The sequence below is a fragment of the Thamnophis elegans genome, chromosome 4 (assembly GCF_009769535.1).
Source record: "Thamnophis elegans isolate rThaEle1 chromosome 4, rThaEle1.pri, whole genome shotgun sequence".
Lineage (NCBI taxonomy): Eukaryota > Metazoa > Chordata > Lepidosauria > Squamata > Colubridae > Thamnophis > Thamnophis elegans.
The window spans coordinates 113432384-113459177 of NC_045544.1; the positions used below are offsets into that span (position 1 = coordinate 113432384).

The following is a 26794-nucleotide window of genomic DNA, read 5'->3' on the forward strand; positions in this document are numbered from 1 at the left end:
TGGTTTTCAGTATCTCTAATTCATGCCTTGGTTATTTGCTGCCTTCATGCATGAAAATTAACTGATCCATTCATTGGTGCAGTTTTTCAGTTAGGAATCCTATTGGATGTGGCCAATTTTTTTGTCAATGAAACACAGAGGCTTTAGGTGTGCATAGTTCTCCTATTTAAATCACACCAGCGTTGTCTTTTCCTAGGATGTTAAGAGACAAAGATGTCTTTGCATAATTGGCCTACAAGCTTCCTCTTGTTTTTTACACTCATCTCTTTTAAATCTGAGGGTACAAGAACAAAGTTTTAAAACCTGGTTTTCAGAATATCATATTTTGCCCATGAGAAATGCAAACAGTTGGTTGGTACTTATAGACAATGGAGTAATTCTTGAATAGCATAGAGACTTTTTAGAGATTCCACTTTGAACTTCAAGCAAAAAAATGTTTGCAAATATCATAGGATGGGTGGATGAAGGAGTGGTGCGGTGGCCTAGAGGTGGAGCTTTCACCTCACAATCAGGAGGCTGTGAGTTCAATCCTAGGTAGAGGCAGATATTTCTCTCTCTGGGCACAATGTGAGTATATCTGCTGAATAAAACTCTGCATGGGCGACAGGAAAGGCAACTGGCCAGTAAACACTCAGCTCCATTCAGTTGCACCCCGCAAGGGATTATGGGGTCATTAAAAGAAGATGACAGGATGGGCGGATGGATGGAACACCGTTCTTTTTGGCTTCCTTTTGCTGTGGTTCCTTCTCTTGACAAACTGTCATCCTTGATGGCTTACCAGAAGTCCCACTATCAGCAGCCTCAACTCCTCTTTGTCAGGCAAAGTGGGTAGATTCACAGAGGACAAAGACAAGCAGAGTGTCTGTGTGTCACCTGTGATGGTCTTGAGCCAACCACTGATGATAGAAAGTTTTCAAATCATTTTACTGATTCATCACAGTATTGGGGCTAGGATAACATCTTTGCAATCTGATTTTTCAAATGTTGCTTTTTACAAAACTTCAGAAAGTAGAATTGCTATTTTTGATTGCGTGTCCTGTCCTACTCTCCAATTCAGTGAGTAATCTTGTTTCTGTATCATCATTTTCACTTGGATTGTGTACTTGGTGGCACAAGCCACCTCCCTTGATGAAATGCAAGTACATGGGAATCCATACAGCCAATTTAGTCACTTTTTGGGCATGGTTCATCTCTAAGATTAAGCCATAATGCAGGGGCAGGCAAGGATTTTGGAGCCACTTTAAAGGATTAAAAGGGCAGTGGATACAGGTGAACAGTGACTATATGTTGTAATTAAAATCAACACAGCCAAGTGTTTTGCTTGTTTTATGAGGCATCAAGGAACTCTAAATGTTATTCCTTTAATACTTTCCACCCTGGCAAACTTGGAAAAATGCTCAGGGTTTTTTCTTTTTAAGAGGTAATTAAGTCATTGATTTCGCTTTTTAAAACCCCCTTAAGTATTGGAAAAATGCCCACAAACTACCCATTGTGCAGAGTAATGGTAAGAATCAATAATTTGCCAAGGGGTTTCCAACAGCAAGTGAATATACAACATTTTTTTAAAAAATACCCAGCCTGGTCAACCTTGTTTTAATTGATTCCCCCTCGCCTTTACATTTTTTTTACATGAAAATGTAATTGACCCTTAATTATCGTTATTTGTATTTTTGTGCAGTTTTGCTAGGTGCTTTGAGAATTTTGCATTGGGGGTCATACATGACGCACACACAGCCTTGCATTTTGGCTGGAATACAATGTATGGTCTTCAGAAAAGTTTGAGACAACTTGAATTTGAGACACCTTGAGACTATTAATGCTAGCTCGATGAATAACCAAAAACATGCATATGCTGTAATTCTCTGAATCTTGTGAATATAGCAAAGTATCATAAGCAGTCTACATATGAGATGTTTTAAAGAGAAGTAGCTTGGCTCTGTCAATAGAGTGGAAGTTGTAAAAAGCTGAAGCACCAAGAAAATTCGTGTGGAGTGGCCACTACATTTCTGTAATCATTGTAGCTATGTTACTATTGCATCAGTGGTGGGTTTCAAATTTTTTTAGAACCTCTTCTATAGGTGTGGCCTGCTTTGTGGGAATGGCTTGCTGGCCATGTGACCGGGTGGGAGTAGCTTTCCAGCCATGTGACTGGGTGGGAGTGGCTTGGCAGTCATGTGACTGAGTGGGCGTGGCCAACTTTTAAAATGTGGTGAAACTCACTTAACAACGCTCTTGCTTAGCAACCAAAATGTTGGCTCAGAAACTCTGGCATTTGAAGCACGCAAGTCTTAAAGCTGTCAAGTTACAAGACCCTCGCACCCCTAACCCTTTAGAAAAAAAAACCCAGGGGTGTTCAAACTTGACAGCTTTAAGACTTGTGGACTTCAGCTCCCAGAATTCCCCCTCCAGTCATGTTGGCTCAGGAACTCTGGCATTGAAGCGTGGAAGTCTTAAAGCTGTCAAGTTACAAGACCCTTGCACCTCTAACCCTTTAGAAAAAAAAATTGAGGGGTGTTCAAACTTGACAGCTTTAAGACTTTAAGGTTTAGATAGAACTCTTAGAGGCGGGTGGGACAATTGGTGAGCCAGCCAATCAGTGAGCGGTGGGCAGGGCAAGCATGGTGCAGATGGGCGGTGGGGCGGGAGGGAGCTGGAACTGGTTCTAAACGGCACGCTAGATTTGTGGAACCTCTTCTATAGAAGAGGTTAGAACTGGCAGGAACCCACCTCTGTATTGCATATAGATGACATGAGTTTGACACCCCTGAACTATGGTTCTCCAGGTTGCAGTCAGAGAGTCCTCCCAGCTGTAGAGCATTTTCAACTGTAAAATGTCAGGGACCAAACCTGCAACCTCTATGTCAGGGGTGTCCAACTCGAAGCCCATGGGCCAGATGCATCACACGCTGGCCACGCCCATCACCAAAGGGGGGTAAAGTCATGATACATCACGTGATGACAACATGACGATGCAAGTTTGACACCCCTGCTCTTTGTGCAGATAGTAAAACATGACACTGCATTATGGCACCACATCAGGTCTTTAGATAAGAACAAAATGATGATGAAGTGATGAAGAAATGGAAGATCAGCCACAGGAGTTTTATATTTAATTTATCTCAGGCAAAATAAACAACATTGCTTTAATTTTCTGGTCAAAACCCACATAGCAAACAAAGTTTTCTAAACTTGTTTTTTTTTTAAACACATAAAGATAATATGAAGAAGTATGGATAAACTGTGCTGACCTCATGTAGGTCTAGAAATATAAATACCTTGTCAATTTCTTAGGCACCTTTTCCAGCTTCCTCCCTCTCTCCCCCCCCATCCCTTCCTCTCCCTCAGGAATGAGATACTTGCATTCAAGACAATAGGATTACAAACATATTAATGGCTTCTAATCCTTCAAAACGTGCTTGTTTTCAACAGAAGCATCAATTTTAGTAGCAAAATGTAAGCCCCATATTTATGAGGCATAATACCAATGCTTACCAGGAAATTTTAATTTCAAATTATAATTCAGTAGCAAATATGGAATCAGATCTGTGTTTGATCTATATTTATAAGAGTAGGGAAGATATGTACAAACACCCCCCCCCCCAAGCTGTACCAATGTCGTTTACATCTAAACTTGCAACCTTATACCTAAAAACCCAGAAACATTGTGGTGGCTACAAGTAACTTTTCAAGTTAACCAGCTTATAATGGCTGAAACGCTTCCAAATTCTTAAACCCTGATGCCCTTCTGTACTTCTTATGGCTTTATACATTTATTTGAATCTGTATAATTGACAGAGAGAGATCTATGTTTTAAACTGGTTCAAAAATTCAATAAATGAGGCTATTAAGGGAAGAAGATTTAGGGAGGGTGCACACATTCAGACAGGGCCATTAAATATATGTTTCTATACAACACAGAAAGATGCACAGTCTCTTCTGAGGAACCAGCATCCCCATGGGAACATCTTCAGTCAAAATAGATGTAGCAAGACCTAGCAAACATATTCTCCCTCACTAGGCTTTTTAGAACCCTTGGATCAACCAAGGAGAAATCTTACGTGTCATTTTATTTTATTTTTTGCTTATCCTGAGAACAGTGTAGAGGCTCATAAGCTACCCCACCCATCCCTGCCTGTGATTCCTTTCACCAGTGGGACAAACTGTATCACTTGATGCCAGAGGTACTGTCAAAGGAAACAGAATATATTCGGAAGTCACTTTCTATGATGGGACGACTGGTGCAGATTCAGAGTTCAAAGTTTGGTTTAAAGAATCCTCACCTTGGGACTAGGATCCTCTCGTGCACACAGTGGCCCTTAGCAGCATTGTCCACAGAACACTGAAGGAAAAAAAAAGGTCTCTTCCTTGCCCTGAGCATGGCTTCTCCGTTGCTCTCAGAAGACAGACATGACAAAATCAAAGACACAAGCAGTTTTTGGTGAGGCAGGATGGGGGACAGGATGTGAAAGTTGTGGAGGGATGGTTAAAAAATCCGTAAGTCAGCCCTCTCGATCACTCAAAAGAGACCTTCACAAGGTTGGCTCGCATCTTGGCTTGGTCTACAGCATCCAGGAGATTCTTTGCATCCACAGCCAGAGTATGCGAAGCTGTTAACATCTGGCGCTTGCACTCCTCACTCAATGAGGTCATAGAATTTTGCTGAGCCAGACGCATCTTGTTGATCAGTTCCGCAAGGTCCTTATTTAGGAGCTTCTGGGTACCCTCAATCTGCCAATGGGAAACACACAGCAATAGAGGGCCATTAAATTAAATATTATTTCAATTTTAACAGGGAGTTTTAAGACAACCCCAATTAACTCTTTTGGAGAAAAAAACCATATGATTCCGTATTTATTTGCTTTAAAAGTAAAGGTTCTCCTTGCACATATGTGCTAGTTGCTCATCTCCATTTCAAAGCCAAAGAGCCAGCATTGACCAAAGACATCTCCGTGGTCATGTGGCTGGTGTGACTAAATGCCAGAGGCGCACAGAACGCTTCCCACCAAAGGTGGTCCCTATTTTTTTACTTGCATTTTTACGTGTTTTCAAACTGCTAGGTTGGCAGAAGCTGGGACAAGTAATGGGAGCTCACTCCGTTATGCGGCGCTAGGGATTCGAACTGCTGAACTGCCAATCTTCTGATCAACAAGCTCAGCGTCTTAGCCACTGAGCCTCCGCATACCTATTTATTTACTTTAGTTTTTAGTAAAAAAAGTAATACATTCAAAATGCCAAAGGATATTTAATTATATATTTCAAAATAGATTAACAAACAGAACCTCAACTATGAAATACTATCAGCATATTAAAGGCTTCTTTATGCTGAGACAAACGATGTTGTAAAACTGGCAACTGAGTGTTGTCTATTCCGATAAGCATTAGTTTCACATATGCCATCTAATATGTCATCTTCTGGTGTTATTACTGACTCTCAGAATAAGTCCTTTCCAAATCTTGGATAAAAGGTTTTCTCATTTCTTTAAAGAGATGATATCAAGTATTGAATCTTGGACCTTCTGCAGGCGAAGCAAATTCTTTGCCACTGCCTTTGATCTCTGCTCAGTTCTTGCACTGGTAGATAGAGGATTTCAAATAAATTATTCTTATAATTGGCCACAATCCCTTGCCAGGAATTAGCCAAGGTTGGCAGGCCCATTTCTAATCCTTCTTGATTTTTAAGAGGGAAAGTCTCACTTAGAAATCAGAAAGATTTACTGTTGATCAAGACTCACCTCAGTGCGTGAGGATGCAGGTAGAACCGGAAGGATGTCATCCACACTCCCAATGAGTTTTCGGAGAGAAAGACCCACATCCTACAAAAGGAAAAAGTCAGAATGTACTGTGAAAATTCTTCCAGCTATTTTGGTTCATCGCATGAAGGTTCTAACTATAGAGGGAACTTGCATGAATGGAAGATGCAATCTAGAAAATAATTGCCTAGAGGAGTTTTTATTGCAGAATCCCATGAGAACTTTATGAGTTCTGTGAAAGACTAAACAAACAAATAAATATCCTTTAGGACACCATCAGTTTTTTATGACTACAGTTTTGCCTTTTGATTTGGGCTCTAGATTTTCCCCCCCTGTCATTTGCAGTTATGAGACCTGAGTAGATTTTGACACCACCCCCTGCCAAAGTGTATGTCCAGCTTACCTTTGTGGTTTTTCTGAGCTTCTGATAGGCTTCTTATGCTCCCCATTGCCTTAATGATTCTTTTAACTCAGCTGACTCTATCTGGTACTTCCTAAAGAAATACTAATAAAATGATAATACTGACTTTCTAAATCCTAGCACACTACTTTGGCAGCTGCCTGCTACCTTGGTCCCTACAAATGGATCCTTTGTTTGTTCCTTCCTGTTCATTCTGGACTCTCTTATTGTACAGGCTTAGATTGGTTTCTACTTGAGGACAGTCTCATGTTTGTGTTATACTTCACGCTGCTTTCTTTCTTTTCCATATACCATTCTGAGAACTTGTTCAGGGTTGGGTCAAATAAAGGGACATACTTTAACAACTAGAATATATCGCTCAGGTGGATGGTTGCTGACTTCATTCTTCAACCGCAGGACAGCCTTCACCAGCCCCATGACATCACTGTACACAGGATCATCTGTTCGATCGAGATTGGCTGTGGGAGTCGGCTGTAGGGACATCTGAAAAAGAGGGCACACAGTTACTCTCCAATAAGAATTCCCCAACCCAGAGGCATTCCTCTTCATTATTACTTATCATTCTTGTTAATCACCCTTTTTACTTATTTTATTACCATGTAATGTAGAGTTTGGATTTTGGAAGGCTTCCAAAGGGACATAAAATAACAATTAGAAATGCAACAGAACATCTACCAGAATGAAGTCTGTATTTCATTTATAACTGAGATCCATACTGCTACGCATAATCAATAACATCCGCCAAGATTTTTACTTTTTCCCTTTACATGTACAGATTTTTAAAGTTTCTGTTGGACTTCTATCAATTCTGATTTCATTTTTCCTCTGGTAGCCCATTTCAGCACCAGTTTTGTCAGAGTTCATTATGTTTGGGTGAAACACTGGAATGGGCACTTTGCAAGGATTTTGGGCATAAAGAGAGTCCTTCCTTCCTCCCCCCCCTCTCTCTCTGTGTGTGTAAATTTTTATTTATTTCCAAGATGAAAGGACAGATTCAAGGAAAAAACCCTACAACCCAAAAACAGAAAATGTGTGTATGGGAGAGAGCTTGATCTCAAAACTTTGGAAGGAGTTGTGTTCTCTGCAAGTGTATGCACAAGACACTTCCTGTGGAACTATCAGCAAAGCTACACCAACATCACACAGAAACAAATATGGACACACACAGGGAAAGCAAGGACAGTAACCATGCTGAGCTTCTCATTGGGATAAGTCCGTCTTACCAGGTAGACCAGAAACGAAACACAATAAAAAACTAATTCTACCTTATTGTAAAGCTACATTAACAGAGTCTTGTAAATCTGAAAGGAAATCTTCTCCGATCATCAGCTTTACAGCCTTGAAAACTAGTGAGGGCCCTACTGAAGCCTTTTGCTGTACCCACTATGCATCTTTGCTGTCTCCTAAGCAGCATCTTTTCATCCCGTCTCCTAAGCTCTTTCTCACATACCATTACACTGCTTTTCAACATTTGAAGGAAGGGAGCTTTTTAGCATCAATTCACAGTGCAAGGCTCCTCTCTGAAATCTTTCTGTTATCTGTTATACTTGGTCCCTCAGTGTTAAGTTGATAGAGAAACAAGGCTGGGACTGTAAATGTAATGGTCTGTGAATAACCTGGAGAGAGAGGAGAAAGAGTGGCAGCCCAGACAATGTCTGATCGATGAAATCTGAATCCAAACCAGAAATGTAATTTGAGAAAACATTTCAAAATTAACCTTCTCCAGTTCTCTACAATGTAAAGGCAGGGCGTAGGAGGTGACCAGGCTGAACCTGAGGGAGGGGTCAAATGCGTTATCAGTCACGAGTCCCTTCATGCCCACAAGGGATCCAAGTCCAGACCATCTTGAATTCCTTTGATTCTTATGTATCACCAAATTGCTTGGACTATTAGTAGTTCCGATTCTTAACCTTGCAATAAATCTTTATACTCATTTGAACTGCCTGGATGTCCTGATTTCCCTGAAAATCCTCAGGGACAACTCACACCCTGGTCAGTCCTTTTTTATTCTCCTACCATCTGGAAAGAGATATATAAGAATAGGCAGCCTAGCACAAACAGGCAGAAGAACAGTTTTTATCCGTGGGCTGTCAGACTCCTGAATGAAAAATAACTCTACAACAACATAGTACGATTGACTTGGGGGCCAGTGCGATATGCAATAAGCTCACATAGTGCAATAGGACTGGGTGTTTGTTAGTAGGATTTTATTGGGTTACGGATTTTTTTTGTCTTTCACTGTGAGTTGAATTGTGTTGGGTGTGTGTGCACAAAGGGTGGCTCAGCCAATCTCATTGTAGACATGTTGTACTCTGACAATAAAGGTTTGGATTTGAATTTGAATTTCCCTGGGACTTGACATAAGGAGGGGGAAAGCACTTTCCAACTTGCATGTTTGATGTTAACCTTTTGAGATAGTTCAGACTAGGAAACAAAAAACACAAATAATATACTAGTTTTATTGTAAGGTTACAATGACAAAAGGAACCTGTGATCCTAGTTACTCACAATTGGAAACTACTTTGGAAAAAAATGTATACTTTTCCAATGGGAATTTTCTAATCTTTCCTCCCAGTATGAGGATAGATCAATTGACGCATGTGGAAAATCACACCAGACCTCTTGCATGAACTACTTGATTTCTGGCTTCAGATTAAGAAGAGATAGATAGTTAAAAATAAAGATCAATTATGTACCTGTGGTCCAAGCCTGGGTGGCTTTTTGGGTGGTCCTGTAAACTCAGCTAAGCCATCAATAAAGAGAAACAAAAGAAATTATTATTATTACTATATGCTTTATTCATTAAACATGAAACTCAGTCAACTGAACATTCAAAAATGCATCACAAATACCATTGATTGGTGCTAATGATTGACACGGGTTGCTGCCAGCATCCTAGGTATCAACCAAGTGCCTTCTTAAAATGTACGATGTTCCAAGTAGCACAGGTTTTTTTGCAGTTCTGCTGGTGTTATTGCAGATAGCTGCAATTTGTTGATGCATCTTTTAAAATTCTTGGACATGGTACCAAGTGCCCCGATGACAATGGGTATCACTGTTGTTATTATTATTTTTATTTATTGTCAATAACATCGTAGCAGCAGCCACGAAATGATGAAATATTTCTTTAAAAAGAAAACATCCTCATGTTTTTAATCAATCAGCTAACGGATTATATTTACACAAATATTATACTCTACAACCCATAGGATAGTGCATTCCAAATTTGGCAACTTTAAGATGAGTGGGCTTCAACTCTCAGAATCCCCTAGCTTATATTCCCATCTCTTAAAGTTGTCAAATTTGAAAAGCACTGGAATAATGGGCAAACATCCTTCATTGTACAGGAGGAGAGGCAAAATACACAGAATCAATGGAAAAATAGATAAAAAAATAGATAACAATAATTTGTGAAGAACAGTCAGCTTGGGTGAGATACTCACTGTAGCTTGTTTCCTTCTCTGGTAGTTTCTGAAAAGAATAAAACAAAACAAAATCAATAAACCCTTTGACACCTGCAGCAAAATGCTACACAAAGGCTTCAACCTCAGAAGGAAGCTCCAGCTTTCCAAGGATTGAAGTTCTAGTCCACCAAGCAGAGAAATCATTTGGAGGTTTGACACATCAGAGGGATAGATCACACACTTCTAGGCAGTTGTCTGGACTCCTCTTTTATTATCGTATGGAACTCTTTTTGGGGGGGCATCAGTAATAACAGCTTTCCTTTTCCTCCATTGGAGAATAAAGCAAGGGTCACACAAACAACTGCAAAGTTGGTGTTGGAGAGAAAGAAAGAAGGAAAATCAAGCAAAGCCCCACAGCTCCCAAAACAGCAGTATAACAATGATTCAGTAAAGAACTACAATTGTACTGAAGACTCAAGGTCTACCCTCAAAAGAACTGGGGAGTTCTAGGAACTACAGCATTGTTTCTCCATCCTGGGAACTTTTAAGGCAGGGGTGTCCAAACTTGGGAACTTTAAGACTTGTGGCTGGCTGGGGAGTTCTGGGAGTTGAAGTCCACAAGTCTTAAAGTTCCCAAGTTTGGACACCCCTGCTTTAAGGGTTGCAGGGACTTCAATCCCCCAAAATCATACCAACTGGGGAATTCTGCAAGTTGAAATCCAGGCACCTTTAAGTTGCCAAGGTTAGAAAAACTGAATAACAGCAAAGAGTGGTTTGGCAGTAAAATATAGAGGGATACAGTATAAAGGAGAGTCCATTATTACATGTAACAAGTCTCAGGTGAGATTGTGAACTGTCAATCTAGAAGAAAAAAATGTAGTATGAGGAACAAAAATGAAAGAAAAGGGTATTTAAAAATAAAGTAAATATAGGCAGTCCTCGACTTGCAACCATCACTGAGCCCAACATTTCTGTTGCTAAGCAAGACAGTTAAGCGAGTTTTGCCCATTTTGTGATTTTTTTGTCACAGTTATTAAGAGAATCACTGCAACCTGATTGTAAAACCTAATTCTCCAGAAAGTTTAGAGAGAAAGAGAAAAAACCAGACTCCATACTGGTCTGGGATGATTGCTCAAAGCATGGTGTTATTTTTTGACCTGTGAGCTAGCAGAAAAATAAACCAATATAAACTATGCTCTGATCATCCACAATTTCCTATTCTATCCTTGAAAACTACAGTATAGTTAGCCAGTGATCTATCTTTACTGTTCTAATGTGGAACAAGTAAAGGACACCAGTCAGTAGATTTCCCTGTTTAATTAAATGAATTAATTTAAAGCCTGCCCAACTCCAAACAACTCTAGGTGTCTTAAAAGCGAGAAATAATAAAAATTGAGAAACAGATCATGGGCATCGTGAAAAGAAAACCACACTGAACAATATTTGCTTCCCATTTAAAACAACTTAGTTTTGTACCTTCCGTCGTAAATTTGCTTCATTGCACTATACATTAATTTGCAAATTATTTTTGGCAAATTGGCAAAGATGGCACAAAGTGTACACTTTCTCAAACATTTATCTTAAAACCACAATTCTACATAAAAGCAAGTCTAATATTACTTAATATATTAATGGTTTATTGATATATTTCCAGACCTGCATCCTTCTATTAATTATTTATATACTTCCAGACCTGCAACCTTCTCACCAACCTACTGAAAGAAGTAAGACCTGTGAAAAGGTGCATTTTTTAAAAAAATTAGGTGCTCATAGTTTGGGAAAACATATTTCTAAATCAGGGAAATGCAGAGAAGGAGACCCTGCTGCTGAATCCAAATAATAAACATCCTGTGGCTGTTTTGGGGGAAAAGAATTTGTTTGGATATTCTGTTGGGTTTTCTCCCCATGATCATTTGATTCAGTCACTGCCTAATTTCTATGATTGTGTTTCAGACTTTTATCTTGTTTTGAAATTGTCAGCAGAAGAGATAAAGGCTATGAAAGAGTGGAGAGAGCAGAGGTTGTGCCGTGATGCCAGGGGAAGGTGACCCTTTGAGTAAACTTACTGGGGGGTTAGAATTGCTCTTCACAGAAGCCATGGGGTCCTGTGATAGAGAAGAGGGGCAAAATCAATAAGAATAATAACACCAAGTATTTTGAGTGATGCACTGAGTGAAGATTTTTTTTTTTTGAATTTTTGTGTTTATTTGTATGCCGCCCTTTTCCCTGGGGGGACTCAGGGCGGCTCACAATCAAAAAGGAAGGGGGAAAAAGACTTTTACAAATAGACAGTACATAATTAAAACGCAACATTCATACCATTCGGGCGGGACACAATCTTTAGCCCCAGGCCTGACGGGATAGCCAGATTCTAAGGGCTGTGCGGAAGGTCTGGAGGGTGGTGAGGGTACGAAGCTCCACGGGGAGATCGTTCCATTGGGTCGGGGCAACCACCGAGAAGGCTCTCCTCCGCGTGGTGGCCAGTCGGCATTGGCCAGCGGATGGAATTCGGAGGAGGCCTAAACGATGGGATCTAATGGGTCGTGTGGAGGTGATCGGCAGTAGACGGTCTCTCAAGTACCCAGATCCACTACCATGAAGGGCTTTAAAGGTGGCAAGTAGCACCTTGAAGCGTATCCGGAGATCGACAGGTAGCCAGCGCAGCTCGCGGAGGATAGATGTTACGTGGGTGAAGCGAGGTGCACCCACAATCGCTCGCGCGGCTGCATTCTGGACTAGCTGAAGTCGCCGAATACTCTCAAGGGCAGCCCCATGTAGAGCACATTGCAGTACTCCAGCCTAGAGGTCACAAGGGCACGAGTGACTGTTGTGAGAGCCTCCCGGTTCAGGTAGGGGCGCAACTGGTGCACCAGGCGAACCTGGGCAAATGCCCCCCTGGTCACAGCTGACATAACTTGCCGCCCAAGGTGAAACCTGGAGCACCTAAATTGGCAAAAATCCAGCTTTCAACCCAAGAGAACTCATTTAAAGAAATGTTAAATCTCAGTTTAAATAAGTGGGAAAACGAAGCTTTGCTATTTGGAACCCTTAGCAGGCTGATCTACAAAAAGAAAAGAAAATGCTCTTAAGTAGTTCCACACTGGCTATTTTAAGCTTCTCCATATGGGCCCTTGGGCTGGTTTTTCAGTATTGTATAACTCTCCCATCCAATCCCCTTTGGCTTCTACCACAAGCAACAAAAGGACCGTGTTACGTGAAACAGCCTTCCCTGAATTTAATAAGATAGCTGGAAGGTAACGAATCTTATTATCCCAATGGTTCTGTTCTGCTTCCTTCACTCACTGACCAAAGCTTTTTCTTCCTGCCGAAGCCACTGATAGTCCTCCACCATCTGCTTCTGCTGTTTATCGAGGAGCTGACGCATTTTAGCCCGTTCCATCTCCCACAGTTGCTGGGCTTCTTCCCGGCTACTGGGTCTAAGGAAATCCTCCTCCTTAGAAAAGAAGGAAAAGAATGGAAAGTGAGAGGCTTTCCCCGCCCTCTGAGATAGCACTTCCAAATCTCTACCCAGTTACCAGTCCTAACAAATTACCTTAGGAATTGGGACACACGTGAGCCAGAATTAAAGGTGATATGATATGATGTGGATATGAATTTCAGGGAGGAGTCACCTGAGATAGAAAGATCATTCAGGCTACCATATTTGGGCTGCAACAATGTTGATGACCACTGCATGGTAGCAGACCTACAGATTTTTCTGTATCTCTTCGCTGCTATCTAGTGGTTATCAATATTTTTGCAGCTGAGAGAGAGAGGGGCAGAGGGCGGGAGGGCAGGAGGGCGGGAGGGAGGGAGAGAGAGAGGGGGGGAGGGCTAAGGGTATCTCACTGCAGAGGGTTTGGGCCCTCAGATGGATGAGGGACAACTTACAGTTCTAGATAGCCATTGTTGAATGTTGATATGAAGGGAGGGGGGGGGGGAGAATTTGCTAAGTAGCTTTTACAGGGACCATAACATGGCTAAGCTTAAGATTGATATGACTTTTGGAATTTAAGAAAAAAAGGGAGAGTTGGTGGGGGGTGGATTTAAAGGATACATTGAAAGTTTAATTAGTCTAAAATCCAAAGAAATTCTGGAACCATACCAAAACAAAAATGGAGCACAACCTTTTATGAGCATTCTGTAGCTCTTTCCTTTGGCAAAATAAATAGCAGAGCCAATTGGCTTCAACAGTACTTCAATAAATAATTCCAATGTACTTCAAATATGTTTGTCAGCGGAAATTGCTAACAGTAAAGCAGATTAAAAGCGTCTGTCATTCCATTTGCAGAGGAAGGATGTTCCAACGTGCAGCTCTGGATCTATTTAATTGCCAAACCATTTTGTCCAACCAAGAAATCTGAAATGCACTGAGGACAAGTTCTCAAATTATGTTCGTTCCTATGTTTGGTCGTATCACTTTTCTTGTTATGGGCACACCCCACTTTTTACTTCTTAAATGAAACCTGGGCTGAAGGTTCTTGGATTCCTCAAACTTTTTCTAGGAAAGTCTCAAAGAGCTACACAATGGCTTCGGCTCAGAGGTAAGTAAGGAATAGAGATGAAAAAAGGAAAAAGGTTGTACTTGGTTAGCATGAATTCACTCATCAGGACTCCTTTTGATTTAATATGTTTTTATCATTGTTTCCTGAACAAAGGAAGATCTTGGCTATGTAAGATTTATTATTATAGGGGTCAACATTACAGGCAAAAGAATAACAATTTCAAGCACAACCATTCCTCCCCCTCTCCGCCCCATGTCAACCCTCTAAGGCAATAGAATGTTCTAGAACCTTCCTCAATAGATAGGACTGTAATGAAAGCAGGCTAGACAGGACTAATCGATAAAAAAGACATGTAAGCGAATTAGGCAAGAACATCTGCATAAGCAGTAAAAGAGTAGCACAAAGAACAATAGCTATAAAACAAAGCAAGATAAAGTCCTCCTTCCGGAGCATAGCTTCTCACATACAGCTGTTGATTTGTTGCCTGTACCTCTAAAAGATGTAGGCATGCTTCCGATTGTATATTTCAACCCCACAAAGGCTTACGTTGTGGTCCATCTCACCCACCTTCATTATTAGAGTTTTTTTAATATATTCTGACAATTTGTTGCTAGAGAACCTCAGCCAGACTTTGGGTGAATGAATGGAATCACCTAGCAATATGCATGAAAATAGAACCAACTAGTCTCCTGAACTCATATCTAGTCATCCTTTATTGGAGTGAGTCAGGCTGCTTGTTGCCTAGCAACATATATTAGGAGCTTGGGGAAAGACTGAAACTTTTGTCAATGTGACAAAAGAAACAGGAAAGCTACTTCAGAGTGCATCATAGGGTTCTCCATTTAAGAGAAAGGTGGGGTTTTTTGAAGTTTTTTATTTAACAATTGGAACCTCTTGGTGAGGAAAGCATGATAATGACCAAGTCTGTTCTCAGGCTTCCACATCTATCTGTACTTGAATGTTTGAATGTTAAAATAAAGTCTACATGCACCTTATTTATGTATTGATTGTATGAATATTTGCTGTTTTTTCAAGAGGGCTTACATAGGAGAGGATCTCCCAAACAATGACCCTATGAAGTACACTGGGCTGAGAAGAACTTAAACTTGTGTTGCCCTGCCCAAACCCAACACTTAACCTCTACACTATACTGGCACCCAATGCATCTGACAACTTTCATAGGGCATCTGGTAATTTGATAATTGACAATTCACCAACAGCAAATGGAGATTCATTCTACTCAAGTTCAGCATATGAAAACTCAAGCTGTGTTTTTGTCATCTTAGTCACAAAATTCAGTTCATAACCCAATCTTGGGATTAATTACTATTTTTTAAATTCAGGAATGAATATGCCTATCTATATCTGTGGTTACACATTGGTGTAGAGTTGTGCATGTTAAAATAATTCAACTGAAGGACATGTTGTTAGGTCTTAGAGCTTCAGAACTTGACCCTGAGGGATTAAATGTGAAAAATGCAGTGCTTAAGAGAAAACCAGCAGACCAGGGTCTGAAACTGAGCAATATTTAGGGCCATTCCTCATGATGTTGGCTTGATCTCACCTTCATTCCATAAAGGCAACTTAAAACTCCCCTTAGCTTTCCTGGTATTAAAGGATTTTCCCTTTAAGCAGCTGATTATTGATTGTGGTAGAATGGTTGCATAGTGAACGTGGGAAGAGGAACAGATGGTTAAATCCATCCATCTACGTATCTGCCTTCCACCATATTGAGCTGAATGTTCAGTGCATGTTTTTCATCTTGGCTAGTGATATGTGTGTGGAAAGGAAAGTCAGGGGAATGCATCAGTCTCTCTTGTCAACATGCTCTGTCCACTGTAAGTAACAGCAACATCATTTGCCACAACTGTGTGTGTGGTAGGCCAGGGACTGCCAATGGGAGAAGGAATTTTCATGCCACTGTAGCTTTCTGCTGGCTTAAAGGCTGATGGATAGTAATTTATTTCAGTCATGAGAAAAAGTTCTGAATCACTCTATGGTGGAACCTGATGGACAGGGGAGCAAAGGTAATAGCCAATCAGGAAGCCAAGCAACATGTTAATTTGCTTCCTTGAGCACTGTTTTTCACATTGAAGGAAAAATCTGAAATATTTCATGTTAGTAGCCTTAACGTGATTCGTTCCAAAAATAAAATAATCAGCAAATATCCTTCCTTTCTGTCCAGATTAGCCTCCTGGTCAGTAGGAGATAGTTTTAACAATTTCTCCTATAGGCAGTGTCAAATCAGATTGGAATGGTGGAAGATGGCATCCATTTTTTGATGATTTATTTATTATTATTGTTTTATTGCTGCTGTTAAAGAATATTGTTATTATAAATTTTATCAATTATTCTGGGCAGCTTTGGGAGGAAGAGCAGTCTCAACTGAAATATCCTCATAGAAACAAATGCTTCCATTGGAGCTGTGAGTGCGCCAATTAAGCCATAAAACATTTCATCTAATTTGGCCTTGAGATTTAATTTTTGAGAGTATTGGTGGTCATGTGAGGTAAAACTTGAAATCAAGTAATTTGACCTATCTTCAGAAAACGAGACAACCCAGGATGTCATTAGCACTGTATTGTAATCTTAACTTACAATAACTCTGTAAAGTAGATCAGTTAGATGGAAAGCCCAAGGCTAGGAGGGAGAGGACTAAGGAAAGTCTTTTTGAAGTTGAGTGGTCTTCAGAAATTTAATATATAAATCTAAATATAAATAAATCAGGTGTGTGTGAGATTCTAAAGTGACACCTTGCCATCTCCCACTGAGCCAAGAGCCAAACTCTTCTGGATGGTAATTAAGGTACTGGTCAGAATGGTGAGACCCATCTCCCAGAATGGGTCCATCTTCAGCCACAGAAATTCACTTAGTTACTCTCAGTCCTATGTACTTCACAATATTGTTGCTGTGAGCAAAAATGGAAGTGGGGCTGCTACCCATATCACATTAAACTTCTGGAGTGAAAGACAGGTTATAAATCTAATAAATAGAATAATTGGGAGACATCTTCTCAGTTCATCAATAAAAAAAACCCCATCTTTTCTCTTATTCCATTTCCTTTTCATTACTGTGCTGACATTGCTCATCAATTTTATCAGGTTGAAAATTACTAACTTGAAGCGAACTCTCTTGAAAATTTATTGAAGGAAATATAAAACATATAGTGTATGGGAGATTGCAACTCTCGTAGTCTCACAACAACCTACTAAGGTCAGCCAAGGCTTTCCACTCACTCACTCATTCACTCACATCAATGTCTCTCTCCCCCCCCCCCCATTGCCTTTTTAGCCTTGAAGGCGCCATCTTGCATTTGTTTTCAGGCTGAATCTCAGGCCAGCTGGCCAGCTTTGTCTTACCCTCATGCTGTGGCGCTTGAAGACATTGTGTCTGTTGAGAGGTGGGGTATGCAGAGAGTTGACAGGTGATGGGTACTCGATGGGGCTGGTGAGCGTTGGTGAGCTGGCACACAGACCCTCGGGCACCTGGAAAGGTGGAAGGAAAAGGCAGCGGGCACAAAACAATAGACACAGCATAAGCAGTAGGCACACAAACTGAGCAGAGAAAGCACTCCAGAAACACTTATATAAGACATTGTTCCATATTTTAGCAAGCAATACTAGATATTTTTGCCAGAGAAGCTTTTTAAGATTTTTGGAACAGACATGAAGAAGCACTAGAAATTATCAGGTCTGGTCCCTTTATTTTACTTCAGAAAAAGGAAGTCGCCTTAAAGTTTTAATTTGCCATCAGTTCCTCTCAATTGTGAAAGCCTCTTTTAAAACTTCACATACGTATATTGACATTTTAAATGTTTAAAACTGAGATTCCCAAGTACAGGACAGTGCATTTTGTTAACTGTCTTGAAAAATATGTGCCATCCTTTTATAGTGAAAATAAAACATCAAAATATCAGCAAAGAATACCAGCAGGTTTAAGGATGTCCATGTTTGAAATCTCTTCACACAAAAAAAACATGGGCAAAATTAATAGACCAAATTATATAAGGTAAAGGTAAAGTTTCCCCTGCTGGTTATGTTCAACTCTAGGGGGTGATGTTGATATCTGTTTTCTAGAGGGAGCCCAAAGATACTTTCACTGTTACCTTACCGCAAAAGTGGTACCTATTTATCTACTTGAATTTGCATGCTTTCAACTATAAACACACAAATAAATAAACAGATGGGGGGGGGGGTCATTACAGAAATGGAAATGGGGATATGAATGAAATAAATTATCTTTAAAATTGGCATAACTAGCCCATAGGGTGCAATGCAGGACAAGAATAATACAAGAATACAACATTCTGATTAGATTTTTACAAGTGCATCTTAAGCAAAGTGATATATTTGCAGAAACGCAAGCTCTCCTTTCAAAAGTAAATGTCAGGTAAACAAGCCAAATGCAATACAATAAAGTGGTAAGATCAGTCAATGTGGTGAACTTTTCAATTAAATTAAAACTGAGATGTAATTGCAGGTGAAGATTTTGAAAGTTTATATGCAAACACAGAAGGATCACGTTGATTACTTGGTTTAGAAATGCAGAGAGTTACAAGACCATGCTTTTATTTTGAAATGATGCTTTCATGCTGGAAGGTGAAAAAAGTTAAGATGGTGGCTATGATCATGTGATTAAAGCCCGACCCCTTTTGATAAACATGCATCACACACATAGAAAGGGGCCTAACCCTAAACCTTGCCTGCCCCATTGTCAAAGTTTTACAAAGGACCTACACATAATTGTCTCTCTTATATGCTTTCCCTCCTCTAGGTGCACTTCAGCAAAACTTTTAAGCAAAGAGGACAGAATAAGTGAATGGTATTTCTTAATCAGAATTTGTAGGGGAGGCCATCCCTCTGGAATCACCTCTGGAGGAAAACATCAAGCAGCTACTGCATATCCAACAGGGAATGGGAATGAGGGAAGGAAAGTGGTGCTCACCAACAACTCAGAAGAAATGAATAAACATAAGCCAAGAAAAAGCCAATTGCAAAAGAGATGCTTTAGTTCTGAAAAGCATGAATAGAACAAAAGTAGCATTCAGAAACCTCTTGGATCTTACCTGGAATTGAAGTTTGGGGGCCAGTAAATTGGTCTGAGGAGGTGGTTTGTACTTTGGTCTGCTGGGCTGAGAGGAATAAGAAAAACAACTACATAGCAAGGCTGCTAACAGAGGAGGATTGACTCACATATCTGGAAATAATTGCTATATTTGCCTATTTCAATATCTTAACTTTTTAAATAGCAAATCTATAAATATTTGTAAATATGCACAAACATACGCTTCATGCACACTGCAGAAATGTATAGAATAAAAGGAGCTGGAAGGGACCCTGGAGGTCTTCTGGTCCAGCCCCCTGCTCAAGCAGGCTAACCTATACCATTTCAGATAAGTGACTGTCTAGACCAGGGTGTCACACTCAAGGCCCAGGTTGCAGAAGGCAGTGGCAGCCAAAAACGGAGCTCGGGAGCCTGTTTTCATTGGCAGAGCATTTGGGCCTCCATAGGCACCCCTGACACAAGTGATGTCGAGCTGGCCACACCCACCCTGGCCCCTGGAGGTCAAACACAACCCTGATGCAGCCCTCAATGAAATTGAGTTTGAAACCCCTTGCCTAGACTCTTAGAAGCATCCATTGACAGAGTGCCCATAATTTCTGGAGTGTAACACTTAGTACAACATCTCCATTAAATCAATGAAACAAAAATGACCACTCCCAATAATAATATTTATTATGTTCTAAACCCTTAATGAAAATCAGTTTGTGTAGTGGGTAAGGCATCAGGCTAGAAACCAGGAGTTTTTGAGTTCTAGTCCTGCCTTTGGCACAAAACCAGTTGGGTGATCTTGGCCAGTCACATTCTCCTAGCCCTAGGATGTAGGCAATGGCAAATCACTTCCAAAATCTTGCCGAGAAAACTACAGGGATTAGTCCATGCAGTTGTAGGAATAAGACATATCTGAAGGCTTAAAAATATTTTTAAAACAGGCATGATGAATTAAGATGTTAGTTATGTTAATCACATAATTTTATTACAATGGTCATCCCAGATGGTCAAAGAAAAAGAGGAAATAAAAGAAATGGAGTTAGGGTTTTATTCCTGCAGAAATTTCAACCGACTGTCTTCTATTGATATTGAGAAATGTTTTTCATCATAATGCAGCTCAAATATATCTTCCGATGAAGTTTATGTTGTTTATTGTATAATGTATTGAATGCAGAACTATTGGCTTTCATTCCTAAACCTTTGCAATGTCCAAATGTTTCTTTTCTCTTGTTTTATTACCATGACAATATTTGAGAGAATAATAACATGTGGACAATGACTTTCTGACTATCAGAATCAGGAGCTTTTAGCCAAACAGCCTGCCACCCACCACACATATGTCTAAGTTAGTCTCCTTTTATTGTCTTCCATCTTCTTATGAAATGTAGTCAGTAATCATGACATTTTCACATTTTTTACTGGATGACACAGAGAATGTAACTTACTTTATGATCAGTCATGAGTTTTGTTTTGCCTTTCCAATTATTCTGCTGTATATAACAACAGTGAAAACATTTTTAAAATATTGCCTGGGAGGACAGATTATGATGATCAGACGCTGAAAATAAAATTATTCAGAACTCAAGAGTTGGTGGTGGATTAGTAACTGATGTAATTGGGGGTATATTATCTGCAAATGTTAATATTGAATTGGTGACATTTTAAGAAGTATGGATTTTTATTCATTTTGTATTGAACTGATTGTGGCTGATAATCAACAAAAAAAGCCTGAAGATCAGCTCAGGAGTGAAATATATATTACCGTTGCTTTTTAAAAAGGGTGAATCCCGAGGAATCACAGAAATGGCACCTACAGTGCAGTGGTGGGATTCAATTTTTTTTACTACCGGTTCTATGGGTGTGGGTTGGTGGGTGTGGCATGGCTTGATGGGCATGGCAGGGGACGGATACTGTAAAATCTCCATTCCCACCCCACTCCAGGGGAAGGGTAGTGCAAAATCCCCATTCTGAGGACAAAACCTGTATGATTCTTCCCAAAACCAATGGTGGGTGCCACATCTTTTTCACATCCAAGCTAAAAAAAATATGTCCATGTTTGCAGAGCATTTCCAGCAAAATCACACCTTTGGAGGGGGCTCTTGGAAAGAGGTAGGCTCCATGATTTTGGGGGGGCGACGGCGATTATTCTTCTCTTGTTCCCGTGCAATCTCCTTCTCCATCTGGTAAATGTCACTGAAATTCAGAAACAGAAGGGAAAAAGAAGCGCACCATTTAGCTTATCCATGAGCTCCATCTGCTGCCTATAGAGTGCTCTGTAGGCCTTTTCTTTCTTTCTCTCGGTGGTTTGTAAATATTTTACAAGACCGTATCATTTAATTTATGCAAAGAGATTAGAGCACCTTTTTTTTGGTCTATCGATCATGCTAGCTGGGACTGCAGGGATACTGAATCCAATATAATTGTCCTCCTGCTCCATCTCCCTGCAGCATTTAAGATTCAGTGAAATCTCACAAATTACTGGCTGATTGGAGTTTTTGTTACTGTGTGAATGCCTTTGCATGTGAAACTTATTGACAAACGAAACCAGAATACATTTTGCCCGATAAAAAAAATTCTGAAGATTTGCTTATATAACCTATTCAAGTTGCAGAACATTCCTTTTTCTTTGTACATTTTTTTTTTTTGGAAGATAAGGCTCACTCACCTTAAACTACAGACCAATTCTTTGAACTTGGGCCTGTCATTGGGGTCATAATCCCAACAGCGGGTCATCAGAGCATAAAGGATAGGTGGACAGGCATCTGGCTTGGGGAGACGGTCTCCTTTCTCCAGCACCCCAATGACATCTTTGTTCTCCAACCAGAAGAAAGGCTGCTTGCCATAGCTAAGGATCTCCCACATGCAAACAGCTGTGCACAAAAGGAAATGTTTTAGAAACTGGATTGCATATACAGCTCGGGATAAGCTGGCAGTGCCTGCTGATAGAGTCCATTTTTCAACCACCAATTTAGAGGGTGGACTTGGATATTTAAACAATGCCACTTGTTTCTAAAGAGGTTTGGGGAAAGTGGCAGGGCTTGAATATTAAACAATTTCTTGTTGGCATGCAGGTTCAGATAAGCTCTTCATCTGAAGGATGTAGACATGGCTGTTCCTGTCCAACCTTCTACTCACCAAACATCCAAACATCACTGGCAGAGGTGAAACGGCGAAAGTTGATTGACTCTGGAGCCATCCACTTGATGGGTAGGCGAGTCACTGATGCTGAGTTGTAGGAAGAAGAAATTAGGGTGAAATGTATGAACTTTATAGCTAGATACATTTTCTCAGTTTTGTGAACCAGAAAGGATTTCCAGACAGGCAAACCATTCATTTCTCAAGTCTTACTACACAAGTTTAAATACATCCAGACTGGCTTTATGGGGTCCTTGGTGCTCTCTGAGCTTGATTGTGTTCTCACACAAGTTTCATTACCCAACTAGGTAACACCATCAGTGACCTAAATTGTTTTTATCCTTTTCTGATCATGTTGGAGTTTACAGCATCTCAAGCACGGGCACATCTATATTTTTTTCAGTGTAAAACTTACAGAAATTAGCCAGTGTTCACTGTTGCTGCCTTCAAGCTGGTCAATCGCTGACTGTCCTTTGTGCCCAACCCAAAGTCCTGCCACTGTGCATATGATTTAATAGAGGTAAAGATTTCTCTGAAACTACAAAACTCCCTCCATTTCCTAGAACTTCCCCATCTCACTGGATCTACATAAGTTATACTTCATGCAGTAAAATAACAGAATTGGACATTTAATCCAGCAAGCCCAGCCCCCTATTTTCTGCAGGAATCTGTAGGAAATCATTTCTGACAGATGGCTGTCGGATGGATCCTTTTTGAGAGGATTCTTAAGAAGATCAGTTGTAGAATGTTAATGAATAGCCCAGGTTAACTAAGATAGCAGTAAGCTTTATACAGTAGCCCTCTTGAATATCTAGGTCTGGCAAAGGGTTTATGACAATTCGCCACAGCCAACTCACCAAGGCCAACTCGCCACAGCCAACTTGCCATTGGACATTTTGCCATGGCCAACTTGCCATGGGAAAAGAATTACACTAATTTCAAAGAAATAGTGGAATACAATCATTAGAGAAAGCCTGATGAAGGAGGGGCAAAATGAACTATGGACGACAAAAATTAAAATATTTTTAAACTACAGTATTTTAAATAATTAAATTGATTTGTTGAATTGTCCTGCAGTGAATTGTCCTATGGCAAGTTGGCCACGGTGAGTTATCCCACAGTAAGTTGGTCATGGTGAGTTGGCTGCAGAGAGTTGTTCCATTCTGGCTGGGGCAAAACAGCAAGCTTTTAGGTATTGCAGTATGCCTGCATTACAGAAATTAGGGTTCTATGATAACCCACTGTGGCCAACCTGCCACAGGAAAACTCACTGCAGAATAATTTGCCATGGACAACTCGTCATGGGACAATTCGCTGTGGGACAAGAGTTACAGTACGATTGAAGAAATAGTGAAATAGAATCATTAAAGAAAGGATGCCAAAGGATGCCAATGAAATGTGAATGATGTGACCTCCATATCCAAATTTATAAATATATAAAACTTCCAAATCAGATGCTGTCTTTTATCTAATCAACAGGCTATTGATGTGTTTTGGGGGGTTATTTCCAACCCTGCTTTCTCCCATATGTATATTTTGAAATGCTGAGGACGGAACCTAAAACATATTTCATGAAAGTTATATTCCAATGCACTTATACAAGAGTCATTGTGCCCAACCTTTTCACTACTTCTCTTTACATGTACTGCCAGTGAATTGTGAGAATGAGAAGATGCATTGCAGAAAAAAGACCAGAAGTAGGGATTCTTCAGCTCCAAACACTTGTTATTCCCAGTTTCTGTGTCAGAGAGTGGGTTTTCAACTACTCAATAGTCATTGTTGTGCTATCCTCCTTCTCCCACTCACATCTCTCTCTCTCTCTCTCTCTCTCTCTCTCCTTCCCTCCCTCCCTCTCTCTCTCTGTTGTCTAAGAGTAAACAAGACTTTCACAGTGGAGTTTAATTGAGCAGAGAGAAGAAACAAAAGAGGAGGAGGAAGAAGAGGAAAGGTGGGAGGAAAACAGACTCGGCCTTATTGCCTTTTTCCAGATTGCTGTTGTTTCTTGAACAATGCTGCTCCTGCACATTGTGTGTGAATGACCTATTGCTTGCTGTTGATCTAGCTAAGGTAGCTTCTGGGAATACATAGGGAAGCTAGGTCCCAAGAATTCAATGACTGAATGAATAGGGGCAGGACAAGAGTTTGACAGAGAAGGCCAAGTGGGAGAGTCTTGATTTGTTTGACACTTTTGCCAGTGCTTCATAGGGTTTTTACAGCCCTCTCTAAGTGGTTTACAGAGTCAGTCACTTGCCCCCAACAATCTGAGCCCTCATTTTACCAACCTGGGAAAGCTGGAAGGCTGAGTCAACCTTGAACCTGGTGAGATTTGAACTGCCAAATTGCAGGCAGCTAGCAGTCAGCAGAAGTAGCCTGCAGTACCCTTCATTAGCATTCCAAATAATCCCAAAATATTGGAACTTCCTGGGTATAGTTAGGGGTATAACTGCCTTACAAGGTCAAAGCACTGACCTATTTATAGATAACCACATAATATTTGTAGAGAAAAGAGCTGTGTTTAGCCTTTGAGTGTCACGCCAGTAGCAATGAAGAAATAAGGCTGGGATAGAAGAGCAATTTATTTTAAATTTAATATAATAACATAATTACTTCTTATGCATTTAACAATTTTCTACTTCACCTCATTAAAAATTAAATTTGCAGTAATTCTGCAGGGCTTCCAAAAGCTTTTGGGATTGCCTGTTGCCCTGGACAACATTGTCTCTTCTTACTAGTAGTAATTCCTCAAGATCTTAATCAATTCTTTATGATGGTCATAGACCAGTATAAGAGATACTTCCATACTTTTTTTCAGCTCAGCTACCTCAGAGCTTGGCCAGTGGAGATGTAGAAGAGAGAGAGAGAGAGACACTTGAATTCTTCCATATATTCTACTGAGAAGCTAATGGTGCATGTGCAATAACAGCCAAATAAAAATATTTTAATGCATATAATATAAAGTTAACCCTCAAAGTTTGGGTTTTTCCATGCTCCTTTCCATTACCTTTGTAATATTCGTCATCCTCAATGTATCTGGAAAGTCCAAAATCTCCTAGTTTGACACACTCAGGCAAAGCTACCAGCACATTACGGACAGCAATGTCCCTGCAGATAATAAAATGAGCTAGTTATTCTCTTCTGTGAAGATTTGAATAGCTGCAGAACAAAATACATGTATAACAGGAAATATGAGCAAAAACATGAGTTCAGGAGATTCTAAGTCACCATTGATTTGGCCATATTTTCATTTTTTTACACCACAGTGTAACATAGATCCATAAAAGTGATAGGCTTAGTATTTCAGTATGTCAGTGCTCACTGGTTCTCTCATAATCAGGAGACCAGTGAAAAAGCAGGAGAAATTAACAGCAAATGAATCTTTACTGTTTCACCCATGACTGCCATCACAACTGCTGAAAATTGGGCGGGTTTATGTGTGTGTGGAGAATGTTGCTTGGAGGTAGCAATAGCAATAGCACTTAGACTTATATACCACTTTACAGTGCTTTACAGCTTTCTCTAAGCGGTTTACAGAGTCAGCATATTTCCCCCAATAATCTGGCTCCTCATTTTACCAAGCTCAGAAGGATGGAAGGCCGAGTCAAACTTGAGCCTGGTGCGATTTGAACTGCCAAATTGCAGTCAGCAGAAGTAGCCTGCAGTACTACACTCTAACCACTGCACCACCAAGGCAACTACTATAGGGATCATGAGGTCCCACACTGACCTTAAAACATGTCCCAAAAGTATCCTACCAACTATTGAACATGATCCTATGATTTCTCTCAACAGAGAAGACTAAGGAAGTCTCCTACTTACTTAGATTAACGGATTCTTATGAATGTAAGATTCATAATTCATAATAAGGATTCACTGCTCCTTATTAATTTTGAAGATCCCTTTTGTGCATTTGCTTGCATGTTCTTCAAATATTATGTCTAATTTACTCCTGGTTCTTACAAAACAAACATTTTGAAAAGATTGGATTGGATGCCTTTCAGCATTGACTTGGCTATAATGCTAATTTATTAGGCTTTTAAAATGACACTGAATTTCCCAAGAACCTCAATTTTCATCATTTACTGGTGATGCCACATGAGGTTAACTTGAAGCTCTTTTGTAAAAGGTCAGAATATACTGCAATGTGTGATATTCTAGCTCTATTTGCAATATGCTTCTGCTCCATCTGGCATATAGCATTCCATTCCAATTCTAATGGAGAACAATTAAGGAGCATCCCTTCCTCCAAAGGCCAATTCTCAGTCATTCCATATGTTCCTCAAACATTTTCAACACCAAAAAGCCAACTGCCATGTCCTTGTGCATTCTACAAGGGCTGAGAATCTATTCTTGATGATTGTAAAGAGCAATGATGGGCAACCTATGGCTTGTGAGCTACATGAAACTCTAGCACCCTATTTGCAGCACTCATAGTCCTCATAGAATAGGTAAGACAGAGTTTTTGATAACTTTTTTGTGTTTTAAGAGTCTGGAATAAGATAAAGGTGACAAACCAGGTTTCTTAAACCT

The 26794-nt window shown here is 40.1% G+C and overlaps 1 protein-coding gene across 6 annotated transcripts in view; it reads right to left on the reverse strand.

Annotated features, from left to right (window-relative positions):
* Positions 1–4086: 4086 nt before the first annotated feature.
* The window catches only part of PTK2B (protein tyrosine kinase 2 beta), a 116966-nt gene continuing 94258 nt past the window's right edge, over positions 4087–26794 (reverse strand). For 2 of the 6 annotated variants that reach the window (XM_032215880.1, XM_032215878.1), the window contains exons 19-31: positions 25269–25369; positions 22268–22357; positions 21798–22002; positions 21217–21325; positions 19146–19211; positions 17440–17565; positions 12883–13029; positions 11642–11680; positions 9615–9642; positions 8868–8923; positions 6508–6654; positions 5733–5813; positions 4087–4728 (exon numbers count right to left, since the gene is read on the reverse strand). In XM_032215880.1, coding sequence (XP_032071771.1) covers positions 4513–4728; positions 5733–5813; positions 6508–6654; positions 8868–8923; positions 9615–9642; positions 11642–11680; positions 12883–13029; positions 17440–17565; positions 19146–19211; positions 21217–21325; positions 21798–22002; positions 22268–22357; positions 25269–25369 — 1411 coding nt within the window. In that variant the 3' untranslated portion in view covers positions 4087–4512. The remainder of the gene's footprint in view (positions 4729–5732; positions 5814–6507; positions 6655–8867; positions 8924–9614; positions 9643–11641; positions 11681–12882; positions 13030–17439; positions 17566–19145; positions 19212–21216; positions 21326–21797; positions 22003–22267; positions 22358–25268; positions 25370–26794) is intronic. The other 4 variants (XM_032215881.1, XM_032215884.1, XM_032215883.1 and 1 more) reach the window with 4 other exon arrangements.